Genomic DNA, 17,577 nt, shown 5'->3' on the forward strand with positions numbered 1-17,577 from the left:
TTACATGACAACCATTTTCTTAAAACTGCTCCAGTCCACTTACTTGCAGGACCGAATAATTTCACATGCACTGTTCTTGATGCTGATTTCCTCCAGTGGAATCCTCTTCTCCTCAACCTCAGAGGCGATGAATGTCTCTCTGTCTCCACTCTCTACTTTGATCAGGCGAATCTTCAGCTCCTTGGGTGGCCCATCTGTAAGCGCCTTTAATTTCAAGAAGTCTGTGGAACCTAATGATGAACCAGAATCATGGCCATTTTTATGTTCAGAAGATCTTTCTCCAGAACTCGATGTCCATTCTGCATGCTCCCCTTCACTGGTAGAGCTGGCACCAGATGCATCTTTTCGCTTTTTCTTATCTATCTCATGATGACTTCTGTCCTTTTGGAGATTGAGGTCGCCAAGGATTCGGCGATCCTTTTTCTCTTTATGGCTCTTGCCTTCCTTGTGCCGCTTGTGGCTTGAACTGGAATGGGTGGATGATGAAGATGAAGAGGAAAGGTCATCTCTCTTGTCTCTATGCTTCTTCCTCTCTTTCTTGTCATCATGCCTCCTGCTGCTGTGGCCATGCTTCCTCCTCTTTTCCTTCTCTTTGTGCTCCTTTACTCTCTTAGGCTTGAGTGGATCCATGGGTTTGCCATGGCTGTCAGGTTGATCAAGTGACTGCCGACTAAGCATGACCTCACAGCTCTTGCCCAACTCTTTCAGAGAAGACTCGGAGATGGTTGTCAACTCTTGGTCCTCTTTGATTAACTTAATGGGCTTTAAGGTTGGAATATATTTCTTTGTTTCATCTGTTTCTCCATCATCTGTCCAGACATCACTGTCCTCTATTTTCAGTTTTTTGTCTTCCAGGGACGAACGAGGGGAAGACTTCAGGGAAGGGACAGTGGGACTGAATGGTGGATTTGTTGAATCTGAAGTGGGAGAACTGCCCTGCTGCTGGCGGCAAATATCGGGGCCCAGTGACAATGAGGACGAATATTTGACTCCAACCAGAGCTGATGGGGGTGGTCTCCCAAAAGGTCCACCTCTGTATGCATACTTCTGGCTCTCCAAGACCGATGCTAGTGACTTAAACATACTGTTTACCCCCGTTTGATGGAGGTGAGGTCTTTGGGGTGGTGGAGAACAAGATGGGGCCTCTGAGTCCTCGTCTGATTCCTCATCAGCCTCACTTTTAGTCTGCTCAGGAAGACCATAAAGTTTAGCCAAGTCACTGTGGCGATAATTGGTGTTCCCTACTCCCATGTCCATGGACGGCTTAGTGCTCAGAGGAAGTTTTGGAGAAGCTTTAAAGAAGTCCTCATCCTCCTCATTGAGAGATGATGTTCGGCTGCAAGGGGAAGCCAGAGAGCCTTGGCGGCTGAGCACAGGGGGGCTCGCATTCAATCCAAAGTCTTCCTGGTTGGGCTGATGCTTTGTTGCTGGAATTAGGTCTGGGGCACACAGGTAGCTTTTCGTTGGCTCTTTACTAGGAGCAAAGTTGTCAAAGAGAACAGTAGAACCATTCTTTTCACTGTTGTACATTTCCTCCTCTTTTTTGATTGATTCATCCAGCATCGCCATTATGTTAGCCAGACCATCAGGAAGCATTGTGGACAACTCAGATGATTCCTCCTCAAACTGAGCACTGTCAGAGTCGCTGCTGACATTTTCCAAACTGCTCTCTGTCACTTGCTTGTTGTGGCTTCCCCTGGTGGAGATGGAGGATAAATGTTGTGGTGGAAGGGTATCTTTAGAAAAAGCCTGATAGAGTTTGGGGGGCTCTCTAAGTGCCAAAGTAGGGTGAGAGTGTTGGCTGCCATCTCTCTCCTTAGCTAAGTCTTTGGATTGGTTGGGTGCTGCTTGCATTGCCGGGGGCTTATTGGGGTATACCGGCTGGTTCATCCCTGAGGTATTGTGTGTTGATGGGGTATTGAATGTCAATCCGCCATTGCTGCTCCACATCTCCCTCTGCCTCTGCTTTTCTCGGGCATACTCAGTTTGGGGTGTGAGAGGAGGTGGCCGCAGCCTCTCTGCAGGAGTGCTGGTGGCGGGTATCTGGCCGGACGACCCGGGGAGTACACCACCACGGCTGAGCCAGGGGTAGGGAGGAGAAGTCTGGGAGCTGGAGGATGGTGGGCCTGAGAAAGGTGCAGCAACAGCAGAGAGGGGTGGGGGTGCCGCAGAGCTGTTGCCAGAGAACAGTCTTTCTAGATTTTCAATTGCAGTCTGCTCTTTTCCTTTTTCACTGCTCAGTTTGTCATCTCTATTTCGCTTAGTCCTTTTTTCCTCCTCCTTCCTCTCCAACTCTGTTAGTTTCTTCTTTACTTCTTCCTCCCTCTCCAGTTCTCTCCTCTTTCTCTCCCGTCTCTCTGCTTCTTTCCTCCTCCTCTCCTCCTCTTGCCTCTCCCACTCTCGTCTCTTCCTTTCCTGCTCCTTCTCCCATTCAATTTTTTTCCTCGCCTCCTCCTGCCTCTCCCATTCTCTCCTTTTTCTCTCCCTCTCCAAACTCTCCATTTCTCTTCTCTTCTTCTCCTGTTCTTGCTTCTCCCATTCTCTTCGTTTCTTCTCCTCCTCCTGTCTCTCCATTTCTCTTCTTTTCCTCTCCTCATCTTTCTTTTCCTGCTCTTTCCTCATTTCCCACTCTCTCTTTTGTTTTTCCTGTTCTCTTATTTTTTTCTCCTGCTCCTCTCTGTCCCTCTTCCTCCTCTCCTCAGCTTGCATGTGTCCCTCCAGTTCTGCATCAAGCTTGTCAAGAGCCTCTTCGATGGACTGAGGAACAGAGTTTGGAGCTCGTGGATGAGTCTGAGGTTTACAGTACATCGGTGTTGAGGCAGAGGCTTGCTGATGACCCAGTCTGGAGGAGAGGGCCTGACTGGATGTTTCAGGAGCAGAGCTGACAGAAGACAGGGAAGGTGGGCAGTATGTACGAGAGCTAGAAAGTGGGTTTGAAACTCTACTTGTAATTACACTGTCCCCTGTCCTCTGATGCCCCGAGGAGAACAAAGATGATGAGGAAAATGGAGGAGTTGGTTGCTCCATTTCAGCCTGAGGATAGTATGACATCTTGCCTTTCATAGGCTGGGACTTTGTGGATCCCTGGTGTTGAGGTCTGTGCCGCTCCTGTGGTTGCGACTGTCTGATAGTGGGAGCTTGGTCTCTCTGACAACCTGGCTGCAGCAAAGCGCTCATTTGAGATTTGGGGCTGGTGACCGTGTTGATAGAGTTTTGGGATGCTTGCTCTATTACTCTTTGCCAGCTGTTGTTACTTCTGCCATGGTTCACAGAGCAGCCAGCAGAGGGTGATGTGGTCACCATGGAAACGGTGCTGTTACTATAGCGGCCAGCAGCACAGAACGATTGCGACATGGGAGGGTTGGATGTAATGACAGGTGTTCGCGTGGAGTTGGTGGGGGGCAGAGGAGGGCTGATGTGATGGTGATGCTTGGAGGGACCTGAGAGCCGACTGTCTACGACCTGATTGTGGCTCTGCGGTAGCAGACCCGGAGTTCTGTAGATGCCCGAGTCCTAAGAAACACATAATGTTCACATCACTGCGATGTACCAAACTACAGCTGTATTAACAGTCATCTGCTTCCTTATTTCAACAGAGTTGGAACTCTCAGAAGCTGCATTAGAACAAATATACAAGAAAGGAACTGCTGCATGAATGAATTGGACTCACCAGGGAGTGACTGCTGGGCCTGCTCTGGTGTCTCCAGGCCTCATGGGGACTACTTTGCTGTTGCTGAGGTACTGATGTGCTGCTGGCAGGCGGAGGACGACGACCCTGGTGCCCCAGCCCTGGGTGAGGCTGGAAGTGGCTGTAAGGCACACTGCTGCTGTTGTTCTTGTTGCTGGTTGCAGAAGCGTTTGCTGGTGACGAGTGGAGTTTTACATGACCATCTCCCCTGGTTGGAGTAGATGCTGTATGAGAGGTAGCCAGGTTGCCACCTTGGCCCCCACTAAGAGGGCCCCTCTGGTTGTGAAGACCACGAGGCTCCATGCCCTGGCAGGGTGGAGCAAGCTCCAGTCTGGAGCTGGGACTTGGGTAGGAGGAGTGAGAGGAATGATGGTTCATTGATGGCGCCTGATGTTGTAATACATCTTTCTGTAACTGAGGGCCACATCTCTGGTTGTTGCCTCCTGGAGAAGAGGTCGGTGAATTGGAGTGATTGGAAGGACTGGAGGAGGCAGACGAAGACTTTGGGGTGTAGCTGCCCATTCCATGTTTGTTGTTTTCCTATGAAAAATATAAAAAGAAAAAAAAGAGGATTCAATCAACATTTCACTTTACAAAATAGGAAAAATTAAATCAGTCTGAAGTTTTTTATAGTAAAAAATAAAATGCAATATGATCATCTTTATGGCACCAATTAATCCAATAAAGGTTTCCCCACTTATTGCATTCAATAGTGACATATTTACCTATGGCCTTTATACGTTTATCATCAAGTATGAAAATGAAGGCATATTTATGTCACCCTGCAGACCTGAAACTCCTGTGACTGTGGGTTCTTTCGGTTGGAGGTCTGGGGCTGCCAGGGAACGCCGTTGTCCTTGTGAATAGGGTTCCAGAAATTAGGTTTTGGAGGAGGATGATGAACTGATGACTGCTGCTGAGACAGCAAAGACTGGCCAGCACCAGAGAAACGCTGAAGCCCAGGATGGGATACCTGCGCAGGTAGTGGAACAGTGCTATATTTAACACTCAAAGATCTTGGTAACAAGTATGACAAAAGTGGGGAAAAAAAAAAAAAAAAAGGAAAGCACTGGAGACCTAAATTAACACTCACTGAAACTCTCTCTCTCTCTCTCTTTTTGTATCAGATGAAATCATGTTTGAGGCTTTGTTATACCTGATCTGAACTCTTTATCCTCTTGCTGGGGCTGGGACAGTCCTCGGCCACAGGACGAGAGGGTATGTGCAGGGATGGCGGAGGAGTGTGTTGAATCACTGAGTGCTCTCCCAGTGGAGGGCCTGGTCTCTTCAACTGACCTCCAAGCATCTTCCCTTGGTAGGCCCTCTGCTGTGGACAGGAAAATTAAACAATCTCGGTTGAAATATTCTGAAAAAGCTCCAACAGCAGCTTTTACTGAAGTGTCCACTAGTCCGATTGTAGCACAAATGACAGTCTGAATAGGGATTTTCATATTTCTATATGGATGATGAAACAACGTTAAAGCCAATTAGAGAGGCTCCTACCTGGTGCACCTGAGCCCACATTTCATCTCCCAGCAATGGTGTACCCCGGGGATCGTGCTGCTCCTGAGGACCCCCAAACTAACGCAGACAGTAAAACAAAAACAGTGAACAGCCGTTTCTTTCTCAAAGCAAAAACCTAAAATGAAATCATCTTTAGCTTCTTTCCTCACCTTCAGCAGGGGGTTTGGTCTGCTAGGAAGAAGATGTGGGTTAGGGGAAGGTCCACTGCAGCCTGCATAGCCTCCATTATGGAGACGCAGTGAGTGCTCATTGGGTGGGGACAAAACTGGATGTCCTTGAGGGGGAAGATGGGATTCATACAGGTGGCCTAGCTGCTCCCATGCTCTGTGAGGAGGTGGAGGATGAAGATGATGAGGGGGAGGTCTCTGCTGCTCCCTCTGCATTCCTGGTAACATTGCCTGTGGGTGCTCAAGCTTTTCACCTCCTCGCATTGGCCTGAACGTAAAAACATATGGGTTAAACAATATAACAGTGAATAAAGGAAAAACAGTAAAATCACACCAGCAGTTAAAACCGGTAAATTTATTCAAGTTCATTCTAAACTCAAGTGATGATTTGGTGCACGACTTACCCATTACTGAAATATTTACTGTGAGGGTTCAATCCACCCATAGGTCCAGGAAGTAGATGGGGAAGTAGCTGGTGTTGGTTCATTGCAGGTGAACATCTGATGAGGAACAGAGACAGCACACCGTATAAAGTTGGGAACTATTTTATCACAGTTTTAACACCAACTGTAGAAAAAGAATCCTGAGCTTTAGTTAGCCTAGCAGTAAAATACTATTTTGAGCACAAAGGTACAGGTTATATCTGATGGATTACAGTTAACAAAGAAGTTTGTGAATTATTGTGTGAATGTTGTCATGACTACAGACCTGGCAGGTGGCTGCCAGGCGCGGCCGCTCACGGGAGGCCATGGGCCCCGGTTGAGTCCGTCCAGAGGGAAGGAATCCCGTGTGCCTCGCCCACCAAACTGCTCTACTGCGTGATGCATCCAGCCTGTAAGTTAGTAATGTGGTCACATCATTAACACACTGACAGAGAAAACAAAAACACAAGGACTCAAAGTGCAAAATTAGGAGAAAATAATACATGATTTGAAAGGATGACAATCACCTAAAGCTACTTTTGTGTTTACAAGCGCAAGATTTAATCCGGCAATATTTTAATGTTTTTAAATTGCTATTAAAATGTAAAATTACAGGTCCAAACAGCGGATTTGTAGATAAAAGTTCTTACTTACCAGACTAGCTGTATCTGTGAAGCCCTCCACTGCAGCACAGAGAGGGCCTCACTCCAACACTGAGGAGATCTGCAGTGTCTCCTGTTTTATGCACCAAGAACCTAAAAGCCAACTGGCTACAGAGAAGAAGACAAAAAAAAAAGCTTAAATGAAAACTAGTGTAATAAAGACTGAAAAGTCCACAAATAACAACGGGCTCCTATTAAATAGGCTAGCATGTGTGGTGGTTGTGTCAGCATAGGTTTAAGTAGAATATGGGGCAGAAAAATGAACTACAAAGGCAGACTGAATGTTAATGTTCATGTAATTCTTAATTTCCCCCAAGAAAGTTAAATTTACTTTAAGTTTTACATTATGATGCTGGCTGCTTTGCATTCTGCAGCCTCTAGGAGGCAACAGTACGTTAAATTGTACAGAATAGGATTATATCTGAGGCCCCGATGGCTCAGTGGGAAGCTCACCTATGGGGACAGACCTGGCGTTACTGTAATCCTTTAGCATCAGCCTCCTGATAACAAGAGACAGAGGGGAAGACTAAGAGTGAGAGGCTTTGGTCACCTGCCAAGAGTGTGCAGTGTTGGAAGCAATCCAAGCTGCATGGTTGTGTCAGGCTAGTGCTGGTGCATGTAAGCGAAAACTGCCCTTTTTAAGTAGATGATCATGCGCGTGTGCTGCACCACTCTGTGGGGTGGGTTTAAAGTGTGTGTGTTCAGTGAATACACGAAGGTTTAATCTCATTACAGCAGGCGTGATGGAGAGGAAGAGGGGGGTAGCAGCGACAGACGGTCTGAACAGGATGGAAGGATAGATTAAGGAGAAGAGATGGAGAAGAGGTAAGGACTGGATGGATGGAGGGAGGTGGAGTGGAGAGTGGGAGCGGTGCCATGAAAACACCCACACACACTGAGACAACACAAAGGAAAATGGCTGAGGGGAAAACATTAAAAGCTGATGGATAACTCTCCTGTCCCCGCTTTCTGTTACACTGGACACGATCTACATTTTCATCAACCTACAAACAAGTAACATGACTGAAAACTTGAACTTTTTTCATGCTCTCCAAAACCGACACAAATCCTATATCTTTCACTATCATACATTTTCTCTGTGTTAAGTATTTTGGAGTGTAACATAATTACCAAGTTCAACGAATCAAAGCCCCTAATGTGTAGAAAAATAACACTCACTGAGAACTGTTGCATCCGTTGGAGAATAACAGACATGCACACAGAGAGGTTATGATTCACTTGGCAGAATGCAGCACTCTTCCACGAGTATTCCTAAATTAGTTCTGGACATACGCAGAACTTCCTCCCACCAGTTCCTCTTCTCTTCCTTTCTTCCTCCCACCAACTCTGAATCTTTCTATTTAAAGCTCTGTGGTGCAGATTTCAGTTTCCATACACTTTATGCATGTAAAGAGTTTCCGTACTCTGACAAATACATACACCACCCTTTCTATCTCTTCCCTTGCACCTCACAAGGATCCACCAAGCGCTGCTGCTATGTGAAGATAGGCTGGTGTTGACTGCCAAGACTGCACTCAACATGCTTAAGAAGAAAATGATACAAACACACTCATGCTGAGCGTACCTTTTAGAGTAGCACCGAGTTATTGATTCACAGTTGTGTTAAGTCTAAGCTTCAGCTGCCAATCATCTCCCTGGGGTCTCGTCAGTCCTGAAAAACAGAGAGAACCTTCGTTGTCAAGCTGTCATAAATACAACATTGAGCCATGCTTAACAATACTCCAGAGTTAGTGTCTCAAAGCATATGATTCAGTTAGAGCTAAAGGTGGTCTTTTCTTTCAGTATGATCTGAGAGCCTCTTATCCCGCTGCTTCTCTTCCCAAACAAGAGACAACAAATCATCACTACCAGCCCCCTCCTGGTTGCAGAGCAGTGTAGAAAACCTGAGAGTGAACCAGAGGCAGAGGGGTAAATCAGCCGGGAGGCTGACACAATGGGAGCCAAGGGGGCACTTGTTCACTCAGACTCATTCTCTTCTCACACCAACACAATGGTGAGACTGACTGTTCAGCTTAACAGGCGAGCAGACACACAAACAAGATTTCCCTGTAACAGGAAGAGCTTTTGAGACCAAGCTAACCATATCACACAAAAGAGTAGCACTGGGGAAATGACAATAAAACGGAGCGACAGAAAAATTTCTATCACAAAAAGAAGATTGTGAACATATAAAGCAAGAGAAATCAAGCAAGAGACTAAACTAGTAAGTGCAAACGGGGACACAGAGGCGAGGTTATAATTACCACTTTTATAGAGGGTGTGTGTTTATGTCTGCTGTGACCAACCATCATCTATCCCAGTTGCTGTCTTGCTGTTACATTGCTCACAGCTACACTCGCAGCACAGTGTGAGAAACTCCTCTGAAACCAGATCGTGTGAACAGACAGTCGACCGTGTTGATGATACGATCAAATGTGATACACAAAGGGTAAGAATATGGTATTTGAGAGGAGAAATGTGAGCGTAACAGTTCTTTTTTTTTTTTTTTTTGGGGAACCCCTGATGACTCAGCGCCCTGAAGAGGGTTTACCCGAAAGCGTTGGCCTTAAACTCCACCCTTCTGGGATACTGCTTACTGTCAGGTGACTGTGGGCGTGTTTCTACATCACTGCTGATGTGATGATGGGAATTTCTCAAACTATGTGATGTAATTTCAGCTTCTTTTTTTTTTTTTTTTTACAGCACGCCGCATAGGTCTATTGTGTAAGTGTGTTTAGATATACAAACAGGATATGATGAGCTCTGTGGGGGTTTCATGGCCCAGAGGAATCAAATTACTCAACCGCAAGTTAAAGAGAAGTTATCAGAATTCTTACATTTTCAATTTGATCGTCTGTTTTTCACTTTGACACAAAAAAAAAGTGACATTTTTCCTTCCATCACACTGCAGTGAAAAAACACACAGATTTTATAATCAATTATTCTAATAGATGATAAAATGTATCGTTCGATCAAAAGTCCCCTCAGAGTTCAAGAGAAATTCCCCCCCTAATGACACCTGACATTTGAGAGCTGTTCCTGTCAACGCCCTCATCGTCGTAGTTACACAAGTTCGTAATTGTCCCAGCATCAGCAACTATCAGCTGGCGAGGAGAGGGGAAAAGATGCTGAGCCAACTGTTCTCCGACACTTCAACCAAGTGGCTAAGGAGAAGATAAAGGAGCTCTGCTAAATCTTCATACACACAAACATGCAAAAAAATACACCTAAAGTAATCCCGGATGACTCACAAATCAAAGTCAGGAGCTTGCCCAGTCACTACCTTGGGGAAGCAGAAAGAAGAAATGGTTAAAAAAGACAACGTCAGACTAAGTTTTCAGCCTCACCATCCCCTGCTGGCCTGGTCCCAAGCCAGACCACCACACTGAGAGAAGCCATACACTGAAAAAAATGTCGCTTTGATTCCACCTTTTCCAGGTTGTGATACAATAATCATGTCCAAAGGTTTACTGTAACTGCGTGGCCTTCTCTTATTCAGATGACAGATTTTTCCACATTGGCATGTTTCCTGAGACAGAGATGTGAGTTTTTGTTGGCTTGTAATGTTGATCTGCACTGCCAGGGGAAAGGAGAAAAAGATGATAAATATTGAAGCGGCCATATGAACAATGAGTTAGGATGGGGGAATTTAAGGTACTGGGCTTTAAAGGGTAATGCCACACCTCTGGAGGGTGTTCCAGTCCGAGTAATGTCACTGCAGGGCTTGTCTGATAAATGAGCAGACCGGGTCAGGAGAAGAAACATGTCAGATACTAGAGAGAGGAGAGTTCTGGGAAGCGGAAAGGCCATGCATGGTTGTCTCAGTGCCTCTCTCTTGATTGTTCTGTCCTCACTCACGCTTTCTACTCTATTTGGTCATTACATAATCAGCTCCAGATAGAGATTGTGTTCTGGAGGAAACGCCAAGCATTTCTCACACACAGAGGAAGAGCCAGTCCCTGCATCCGCACTCCCCCGCTGCTTTTGTCCCTCCGAGCCTGCATGTACTTGGATTTTTTTTTGTTTGCATGTTCATGAATGTCAGCGCATGCCTTTCCCAGCCATTGATGCAGGCTATCTTAATCAGGTCTGCATCCTCAAACACAAGCAGAAAATCAGAAGATGTTGTGCAGGCCAGCACACACAGGGCAGCTGAGGATAAAATAAGCAAACATTGTTCCATCCATTTCATCAACACCACCCACCACAGCGAGGTGACACAGAGATGACCTAATCAGACACAGACCTTTTAAGGTTTAGCCTGTTTTGGAATGAAAACTCTGCCCAGACAACTGTTTTAGAAATGATCCCCATTCACATTCATTGAACATCCACAGACACTGGGTGTGCTCATGTCAGCGTAAACAGGAAGCATAGAATAGGTTTGAGTTGTCAGAAAACCCAAAGAACAGCAAAAACTGACACCAGCGATTTCTTTAATTTGACTGATGACAATATGGAATTTAATAATATGAATAGAATGTAATTGTTGAGGCAGAAAAGATTGATTTGTATGTTTTTTAAGTTAAAAAACATTGATACAATGTAAGCAACAAGTGAGAAAACATCTGCAATGCATTCAGGCCTGAAACCCTAAAGCAGGGCAGTACAGCACAGGTGGAGGAAAACCCTTCACATATAAGCGCTGGTGTATTCAAGTTGTTTTGCATTTTAACTGTCGTAACAATTCAACAACAAGCTTGAGGTTAGCAGTAACTAAACAGTGTCTCATTTCATCTTTTGGTGATTGGCCCATCAGCCTGCCGTTTGACTTGCCACCATTTTTTTTCCCAATGATTTTGTTGCTCACAAAAACTGCTCTGACTACATTTTGGAGATGAGAGTTGATTTCAGTGACCTACAGACAAGCAGCAGAGTACATTTCCAGCTCTTAGTGAAAAAAGAAAGGGAACACACAGGAGGAGAGGGGGTGCTGGCAAAAAAAACACAAAAACATTAGGCCCCTTTTGTCTCTTACACCCACCACCATTACATCTGGGATGTAACTGTCAACACAAATGGGTCAGTGTGCTGTATCTCTTTTTGACTCTCACGTACACACCCATTGAAGAGATCAGTTGCACTTGTGAGTGACGTTACAGAAAATGGGGAACTGAGATCGGGGGGGTGCACAGGAAACTGTCGTCACAACCACAGGAAGTAGGCCTCCCTCAGTGTTGTGGGTGTGTGTGTGTGTCAGAGAGAAAGTCAGGCACCGGGGAAATTTCAAGACTGACATTTCCTGTTGAAGATATGAAATGTTTGTGTTTTAGCATGTCTGTTTATTGCTTTTACTAAAAAGGTAATCTGGTGTGACTAATATGAGTCTTTGCTGATGTAAAAAAAAGTAATTTTTGTGTGAATGGCACATGTGCTCAACTCATGACTCACACAAGCCTCTTCAGCAAAACCTGACTGGGATCCTTGCTTGTTCTCTCTTTGCTTCTGGTAAAAGTGGGTGGTAAAGTATGATGGCAGAATGAGTGAGTATGTTTGTGCTGGAAGACTCCTCCCCCTCCCAGCTGCTTTGTGCGACACTTTCACAGAAACTATGTTTCAGAAAAAAAAGATGAGTTCGGTTTTCTTTACAGATTCAACACCGACTTCAGTGTCTGAAAAAAAGAATGACTCAAAACACTTGGATTCAGATTCTAGAGAAAGCGAAACATATCAATCCTGATCGAAAATCTGAGAGCACGTGGGCGTCTTATTGACAACTAACAGTGGCTTGATCATCACCAGCCGATTTCCACACTTGAGCGGTTAAAAAAGCCCCCAAGCGTTTCTTTCTGCTTCTCTTATCTGCTCGTTTGCGGTAAAAAGAAAATCTCAGGAGAAAACGTTGCCCACTATTCATTGGAAAAACCGGCCTCAACATCACAAACGAAAAATTTCCCTCCCTCTTACTGCTCTTTTTTTCTCCAGCTGCTCGCAGTCTACACATCAACTCAGACTATCTCAGAAATAAACTGAACATGACTAGACTGCTTCCTTGGTAACAGTTGCCAAGGGAACAAGCGTGTCTTTACCAACAGCTATTAAACTAAGGCAGAGACAGACATCAGGAAGAATTCATCATGAAGTTTATGAGAGGACATGTTTACTGCCACACAGAGCAGGCTGACCTCACACACCAACCCTTCCTCTTCCTCCCTGAACCCACATTATGCCTCATCAGCAGGCTTTGAGAGCCAATAACAGGAATGTGTGTGTCTGAGATAATGACAGCATGTGTACAGATGATCAGTTCGGTGCTGTTTGTAATGTGGGTTTCATTACGCACAGTTGTTTTGATAAAATACCATTTTCGCTCATCAGAACAGCTGTGACGCAGACAGAGCCACCTTGTTATGACTGCACAGTTTGTGCTTTCAGTTTAGTAACATCCAAGGCATGTTTAGAGATTCCTCAAATACTGCTGCTGCTGATTCTGCAGGCAGTTTGTTCATGAACCTGCTGGCACAGTTATCATTTATCCAACATACGTGGTCAAAGTGGGTAAAAGGAGTCACAGGAGGTTAAGTTAGGTGAGGCGAGGAAAGGAAGGAAACTAATTCCTTCCAAAGTGTGAGTGCTTGTGTAATTTTATGTGTGAGTCACATATACACACACACCCTTCCACTGTGGCATCATCAGTGGCAAAGAGCCAGAAAAACTGAAATCTGAGGAAAAACTTCTCTTCACTCTCTCTTGGGTTAACAAGTTTAATATAAACACGACCTTCCTCTAACAGTATACGTCTCACTGAGGATTCCTGTCTCTGTCAATGTTGAATCAGTTAAAGAAAAAAAAAATCTAAAAGTTTGAGCTTTTTACCTGTCCTGGCTGTCACATAAAGCACTGCCTCTTGCACTATACTGATGATGTTTTTTTTCAAACCGTAGTGCAACACAACCTTGAGTGAGACCACAGCTGTTCTTATGATCAGTGTTTATTGTAATGACTGTCTATGGTTCACCAATGCTGGCCTTATAACAGAACCCAGCAGATCCATTGATTCATTGCTCTCGACCTACACAGTGGTCAGATGTACTGGAGCAACGTCTTTAATACGGTGGACATCCTAACAGATGTCCCCCAGTTTCAAAGAGCTGAATTTACAGCAGGCTGTCTCACAAGACATGGAGGAATTCCACACCTAGTTAACTGAATTTTCGCCTCCGACTGGACTCAAACAAACCAAAAAAGCCTCCATGCTGCAGTCTTCAAAAGCTTAGTGTGCTGCCACTAAAGATCCTACTGCGCTGCTGTGCTCAGTGTGTCATACACATGGAGAGGACCAGAAATAGCTATGATGATGCCCCTTTAAAATGCTCAGTCTTTGCTGACGTTAAAGTGATGTGAAATTCCTCAACTATTTTCCAGCAATCATGTCAGCCAACACATAGAAGAACTTGTGTTTTAATGGCCGACTTTTCGGAGTGTGTCAGGAGTGTTGTAATTTGCCTCCCCCGCTGCAAAGAAACGACACCCTTTAATAGAAAGGCTGTGACTGTGCGTGTGACAAATCACAACATGAAGTACTATCACCTCCCTAACCTGTTTCACTTTGAAACAGACACTGGGCTTTATTTGTTTTTTTTTGTGACAGGAAGCAAAAGCAGTGGAGAAACAGAACCCCCCTTCACACAAACACACACTTATGTCATCACAATCATCTGTCAAAGTAGATGAGTAAGCACTTCAGCTAGCCTACTGACCCATTTCTCAGGCCGGCCAGACGCACAAAATCTAAATTAGACGAAAGTCATTCTTGGTTTGCTGAGAACAAACTTAACATCCTTATCAAAGCTACATGAGGGAAAAGAAAGGGTGAGGAGTAGGATTGGTAAACTGTCTTTGTCTGCTTACTCAAGTTTTGGGACTTTCACAATTGTCGAACGTCATCTCCTCTGCTTACTGGCGCGCGTCTATCTCTTTAATATTTCTCCAAGTTCGTCATCGCTCGTAGTAAAATGGGCGGCGATTGTTCATTCACACAATTACACACACACGCTCCTATTGAGATCACGGGACAAACGGGGGCGGAGTAGAGCAGAGGCAGCACACACATTGCCAAAGTGTGTGTGTGTGTGTGTGTGGTGCGATTTTAAAACTTAACTTTTACAACCTCCGACATCAGAAGAAACAAAACGCGCTGCTGTTTTCCACGCCAATCGATCTGAGTGATCGGAAGCGGACCTTCAAAGGGCTTCTTCTTTGTTTTGTTAAGACTGCATGCCAGCACACTCCGCTCTCTCTGACCCGAGCTCATTTATTGCGGGCAATTAAATATCTTACGAGCCCCCACCCCAAAACACTCATCTGCACGTCTGCTGACCAGTGTGGGGGGGGACACTGATGGGAAACTGTTGAATCAACTTCTTAATCACATAAAAACAACGTGACTACAACCTCTTGGCTGTTCCTTACGCGTCATTTCGAGCCAACTATCAGCGGCGCACTGAGATACATGACCTTAAAGATAGGTTTGTACCTATATCACGCTGTTCTGGTAAGAAGTTGCGCAAACAAAGATGACTCCAAAGATTTGGTTTCAGATACAAGCCCTTATATAAGTAAGAGTCACTCTGGACCGGTATTTCCATTAAAAGGTGACAATTGGGCAACAGATCTCGTTGACCAAACAATACGAGGTGGTCAAGACTTAAGCCCCGAAAACCAGAGACAGCACCAAAACACCGCCCATCCCCCCCAAAGAGGGGATGCAAATCACTTCCTTTCATTCCAACTCTTTGTATGTGTAGGGATTGACTGAGGGTTGATGGGGGTAGCAGATATCCATTCCCTTTATAAGGCTGCGACCTCAGTGATTCTTCCCACCCCCCACTTAGTCCACCAGAGCCGTCCACTCCCACTCACACACAATGGCGTGAGATCTCCTTACACAGGCAATTTTATCCTAATGTCCTCTAGTTCTCCTTCCCCTCTCTGCTCATTGGATGATGAGGAATTTTAATTGGCCAAAGCTGCCAAATGAGGATCCGGGTGCCCCAAAAAAGATGGGTATTGGAACATTTACATTCATGAAATGATGTATCATGACAAGTACTTTGTGCTCTGCCCAGTGTCACTCTGAGCTGCATGTTTAAATACTGAGACGCTCTGGAACAGCTGGAACTGAAACAACCCCTTCAATGTTTGGGTACTGTTCTGGGGCATTTTCCACACAGTAGTGAAATCAACCCTTCAAATCAAACCGAGACTACAGAAATGACTCTGATCCACGTGCACGGCATGATTAAACAAGTCCTGTAAAGATGATCAATCGTGGATTTGAGAAAGGCAGTTCGCCGAAACGGGACATAGAAGCGTGGGATCAAAGAGTCACCTGTGGTTAGGACGAGAAAAACTAAACAAATTCCCCCACCTCATCGATTACAACCGCTGCGCTTTAACCGATTACGATAATTCAATCATAGTCAGCCTCTCTCACTTATAAACACAATCAACAGCTGTACTTAAACTGTAATAGTCATGAAATCCACGAGCGTATCATTTCTAAACTTTTCTTTCAGTAGCACCTCTGATTACAACCAAAACAAAGCCGGCTGGACTTTTAAAAGTTCAGCTCCATAGTAGCCTACTCACCGTTCACGTAACGCTTAAAAATAGTTCCAATAAAAATGATGACAGAAAAAAAAATCCCAGCTTGAGATAAATATCCAAGTCTTCAAAGTCCGCAGTAGCTTTTAGTCGCTTTGTATTCCCAAGTTAGGAGCTCCGGGTATGCACAGAAATTCCTGCCAACCGGCTGAGAGTAGCCCACAGCCTGTAATCCTTGTTGGTCTCTGTCGCTTCCTCTCGTAACCCTGAAACTGGAGCGTCCAGGCGGCTGAGAGCCTTTGTGGGGTGCGTGACAGACTGGTTCCTCTTTATTCTGCTTTTTATTCCGTTTGGTTTCTGTCTCTGCGGCGCCGCGTCAGCTCCGCTCCGGCAGGTCCCTTCAGCTCTCTGTGGTGAGCTCCTCTTTTTCTCTGCTCTCACAAACAGAGGCAGCGCTGTTTAAAAAGGAAGCGCTCGCGCGCACGCACATGACGTCACCGGAATTCCCTTTACAGCAAGCTGGCACCGAGTCCGACTCCCGGTACCGGAGCTGCTCCTCGTGGTTTAATCATTACGACGCTTCCAGACCAGAGTTTTGTTTTTTTCTAAGGCAGAGTCGTGACCGACTGTTGGACTCAAGCACTGCCAAGCGCTTATTTCCGTGCCTCTATTTTTGGATGAGGAAGAGCATTACCTCCTGACTTCATATTACCGCAGGAAGACAGAGACAGTATCACAGGGTTATGGATCCATGTAGTGTACTATAAATAGATCCCAGGACCGGCAACACAGACAAAACACATTCAAATTAAATACTATAAAATAACAAAGGTAGGCATTAGATCCCATAGAGCTGATTTCTAACTCTGTGGGTTGAGAGAATGACATACAAATAGGTTCAGGAAGCTGAAACTTAAGACACATTTTAAGGCAGCTTGAACATTCAGAAATGAATCAAATGAGCAACAAACTCACAAGAAGATTGTGAAACATTTCAAAGTCTATTCTTAATAAATCCCACAGACATTTAGATTACATTTAATGTACGATTCATTTGACCAAATCTACAGGTTTATACCCATATTTCATTTTAAAAATCAATTTTCCACCCTCTGTTCAGTCATCTTGTTTAATAGCAGAGGTGCTGAGAGAGAGAGTTGCTTCTGAGTTGCAGTCAATGATAAAAAATAAATAAATCTGTTGGATCTATTTTAAGCTTTAATTACTATTTGTAAATTAATTAGATTTAATTAATCAGTAAGAATGTTTGCAATATTTTGTTACTCGACAGCCCGTTTACACGACTAACACTAATTGTTTTATTCTGTATGAGGACCTGAGTCAGGAAGGTCACAATAATCAAATAAACGCATTATGCTGTTTATTCAACAAAAAGCAGACTTTTTGAATGCATATAAATCAGTCATCACATCAGTCTGACTTTGATCAGGGTTCGATAATGCACAATTGAAAGTTGAATTACTCCCATTCTGTGCCAGCTCCACAGTTTCAATCCTGGGCTTTGACCCTTAAGTAAAAGGAAGAAGTCAGTAGGAGTTGATCTCATT

At 44.8% G+C, this 17,577-nt stretch overlaps 1 protein-coding gene across 7 annotated transcripts in view; it reads right to left on the minus strand.

Moving 5' to 3' along the window:
* The window catches only part of kdm6ba (lysine (K)-specific demethylase 6B, a), a 99,550-nt gene that overhangs the window by 3,973 nt on the left and 78,000 nt on the right, over nucleotides 1-17,577 (minus strand). For 2 of the 7 annotated variants that reach the window (XM_075451293.1, XM_075451294.1), the window contains 10 exons: nucleotides 8,049-8,135; nucleotides 6,456-6,571; nucleotides 6,088-6,211; nucleotides 5,784-5,879; nucleotides 5,362-5,647; nucleotides 5,192-5,269; nucleotides 4,845-5,015; nucleotides 4,479-4,661; nucleotides 3,671-4,228; nucleotides 44-3,513 (listed from right to left, as the gene is read on the minus strand). In XM_075451293.1, coding sequence (XP_075307408.1) covers nucleotides 44-3,513; nucleotides 3,671-4,228; nucleotides 4,479-4,661; nucleotides 4,845-5,015; nucleotides 5,192-5,269; nucleotides 5,362-5,647; nucleotides 5,784-5,879; nucleotides 6,088-6,206 — 4,961 coding nt within the window. In that variant the 5' untranslated portion in view covers nucleotides 6,207-6,211; nucleotides 6,456-6,571; nucleotides 8,049-8,135. Of the gene's footprint in view, nucleotides 1-43; nucleotides 3,514-3,670; nucleotides 4,229-4,478; nucleotides 4,662-4,844; nucleotides 5,016-5,191; nucleotides 5,270-5,361; nucleotides 5,648-5,783; nucleotides 5,880-6,087; nucleotides 6,212-6,455; nucleotides 6,572-8,048; nucleotides 8,136-16,054; nucleotides 16,626-17,577 lie in introns of those variants that run through there. The other 5 variants (XM_075451296.1, XM_075451297.1, XM_075451295.1 and 2 more) reach the window with 4 other exon arrangements.

The sequence above is a fragment of the Odontesthes bonariensis genome, chromosome 19, assembly GCF_027942865.1.
Source record: "Odontesthes bonariensis isolate fOdoBon6 chromosome 19, fOdoBon6.hap1, whole genome shotgun sequence".
Taxonomy (NCBI): Eukaryota; Metazoa; Chordata; class Actinopteri; order Atheriniformes; family Atherinopsidae; genus Odontesthes; species Odontesthes bonariensis.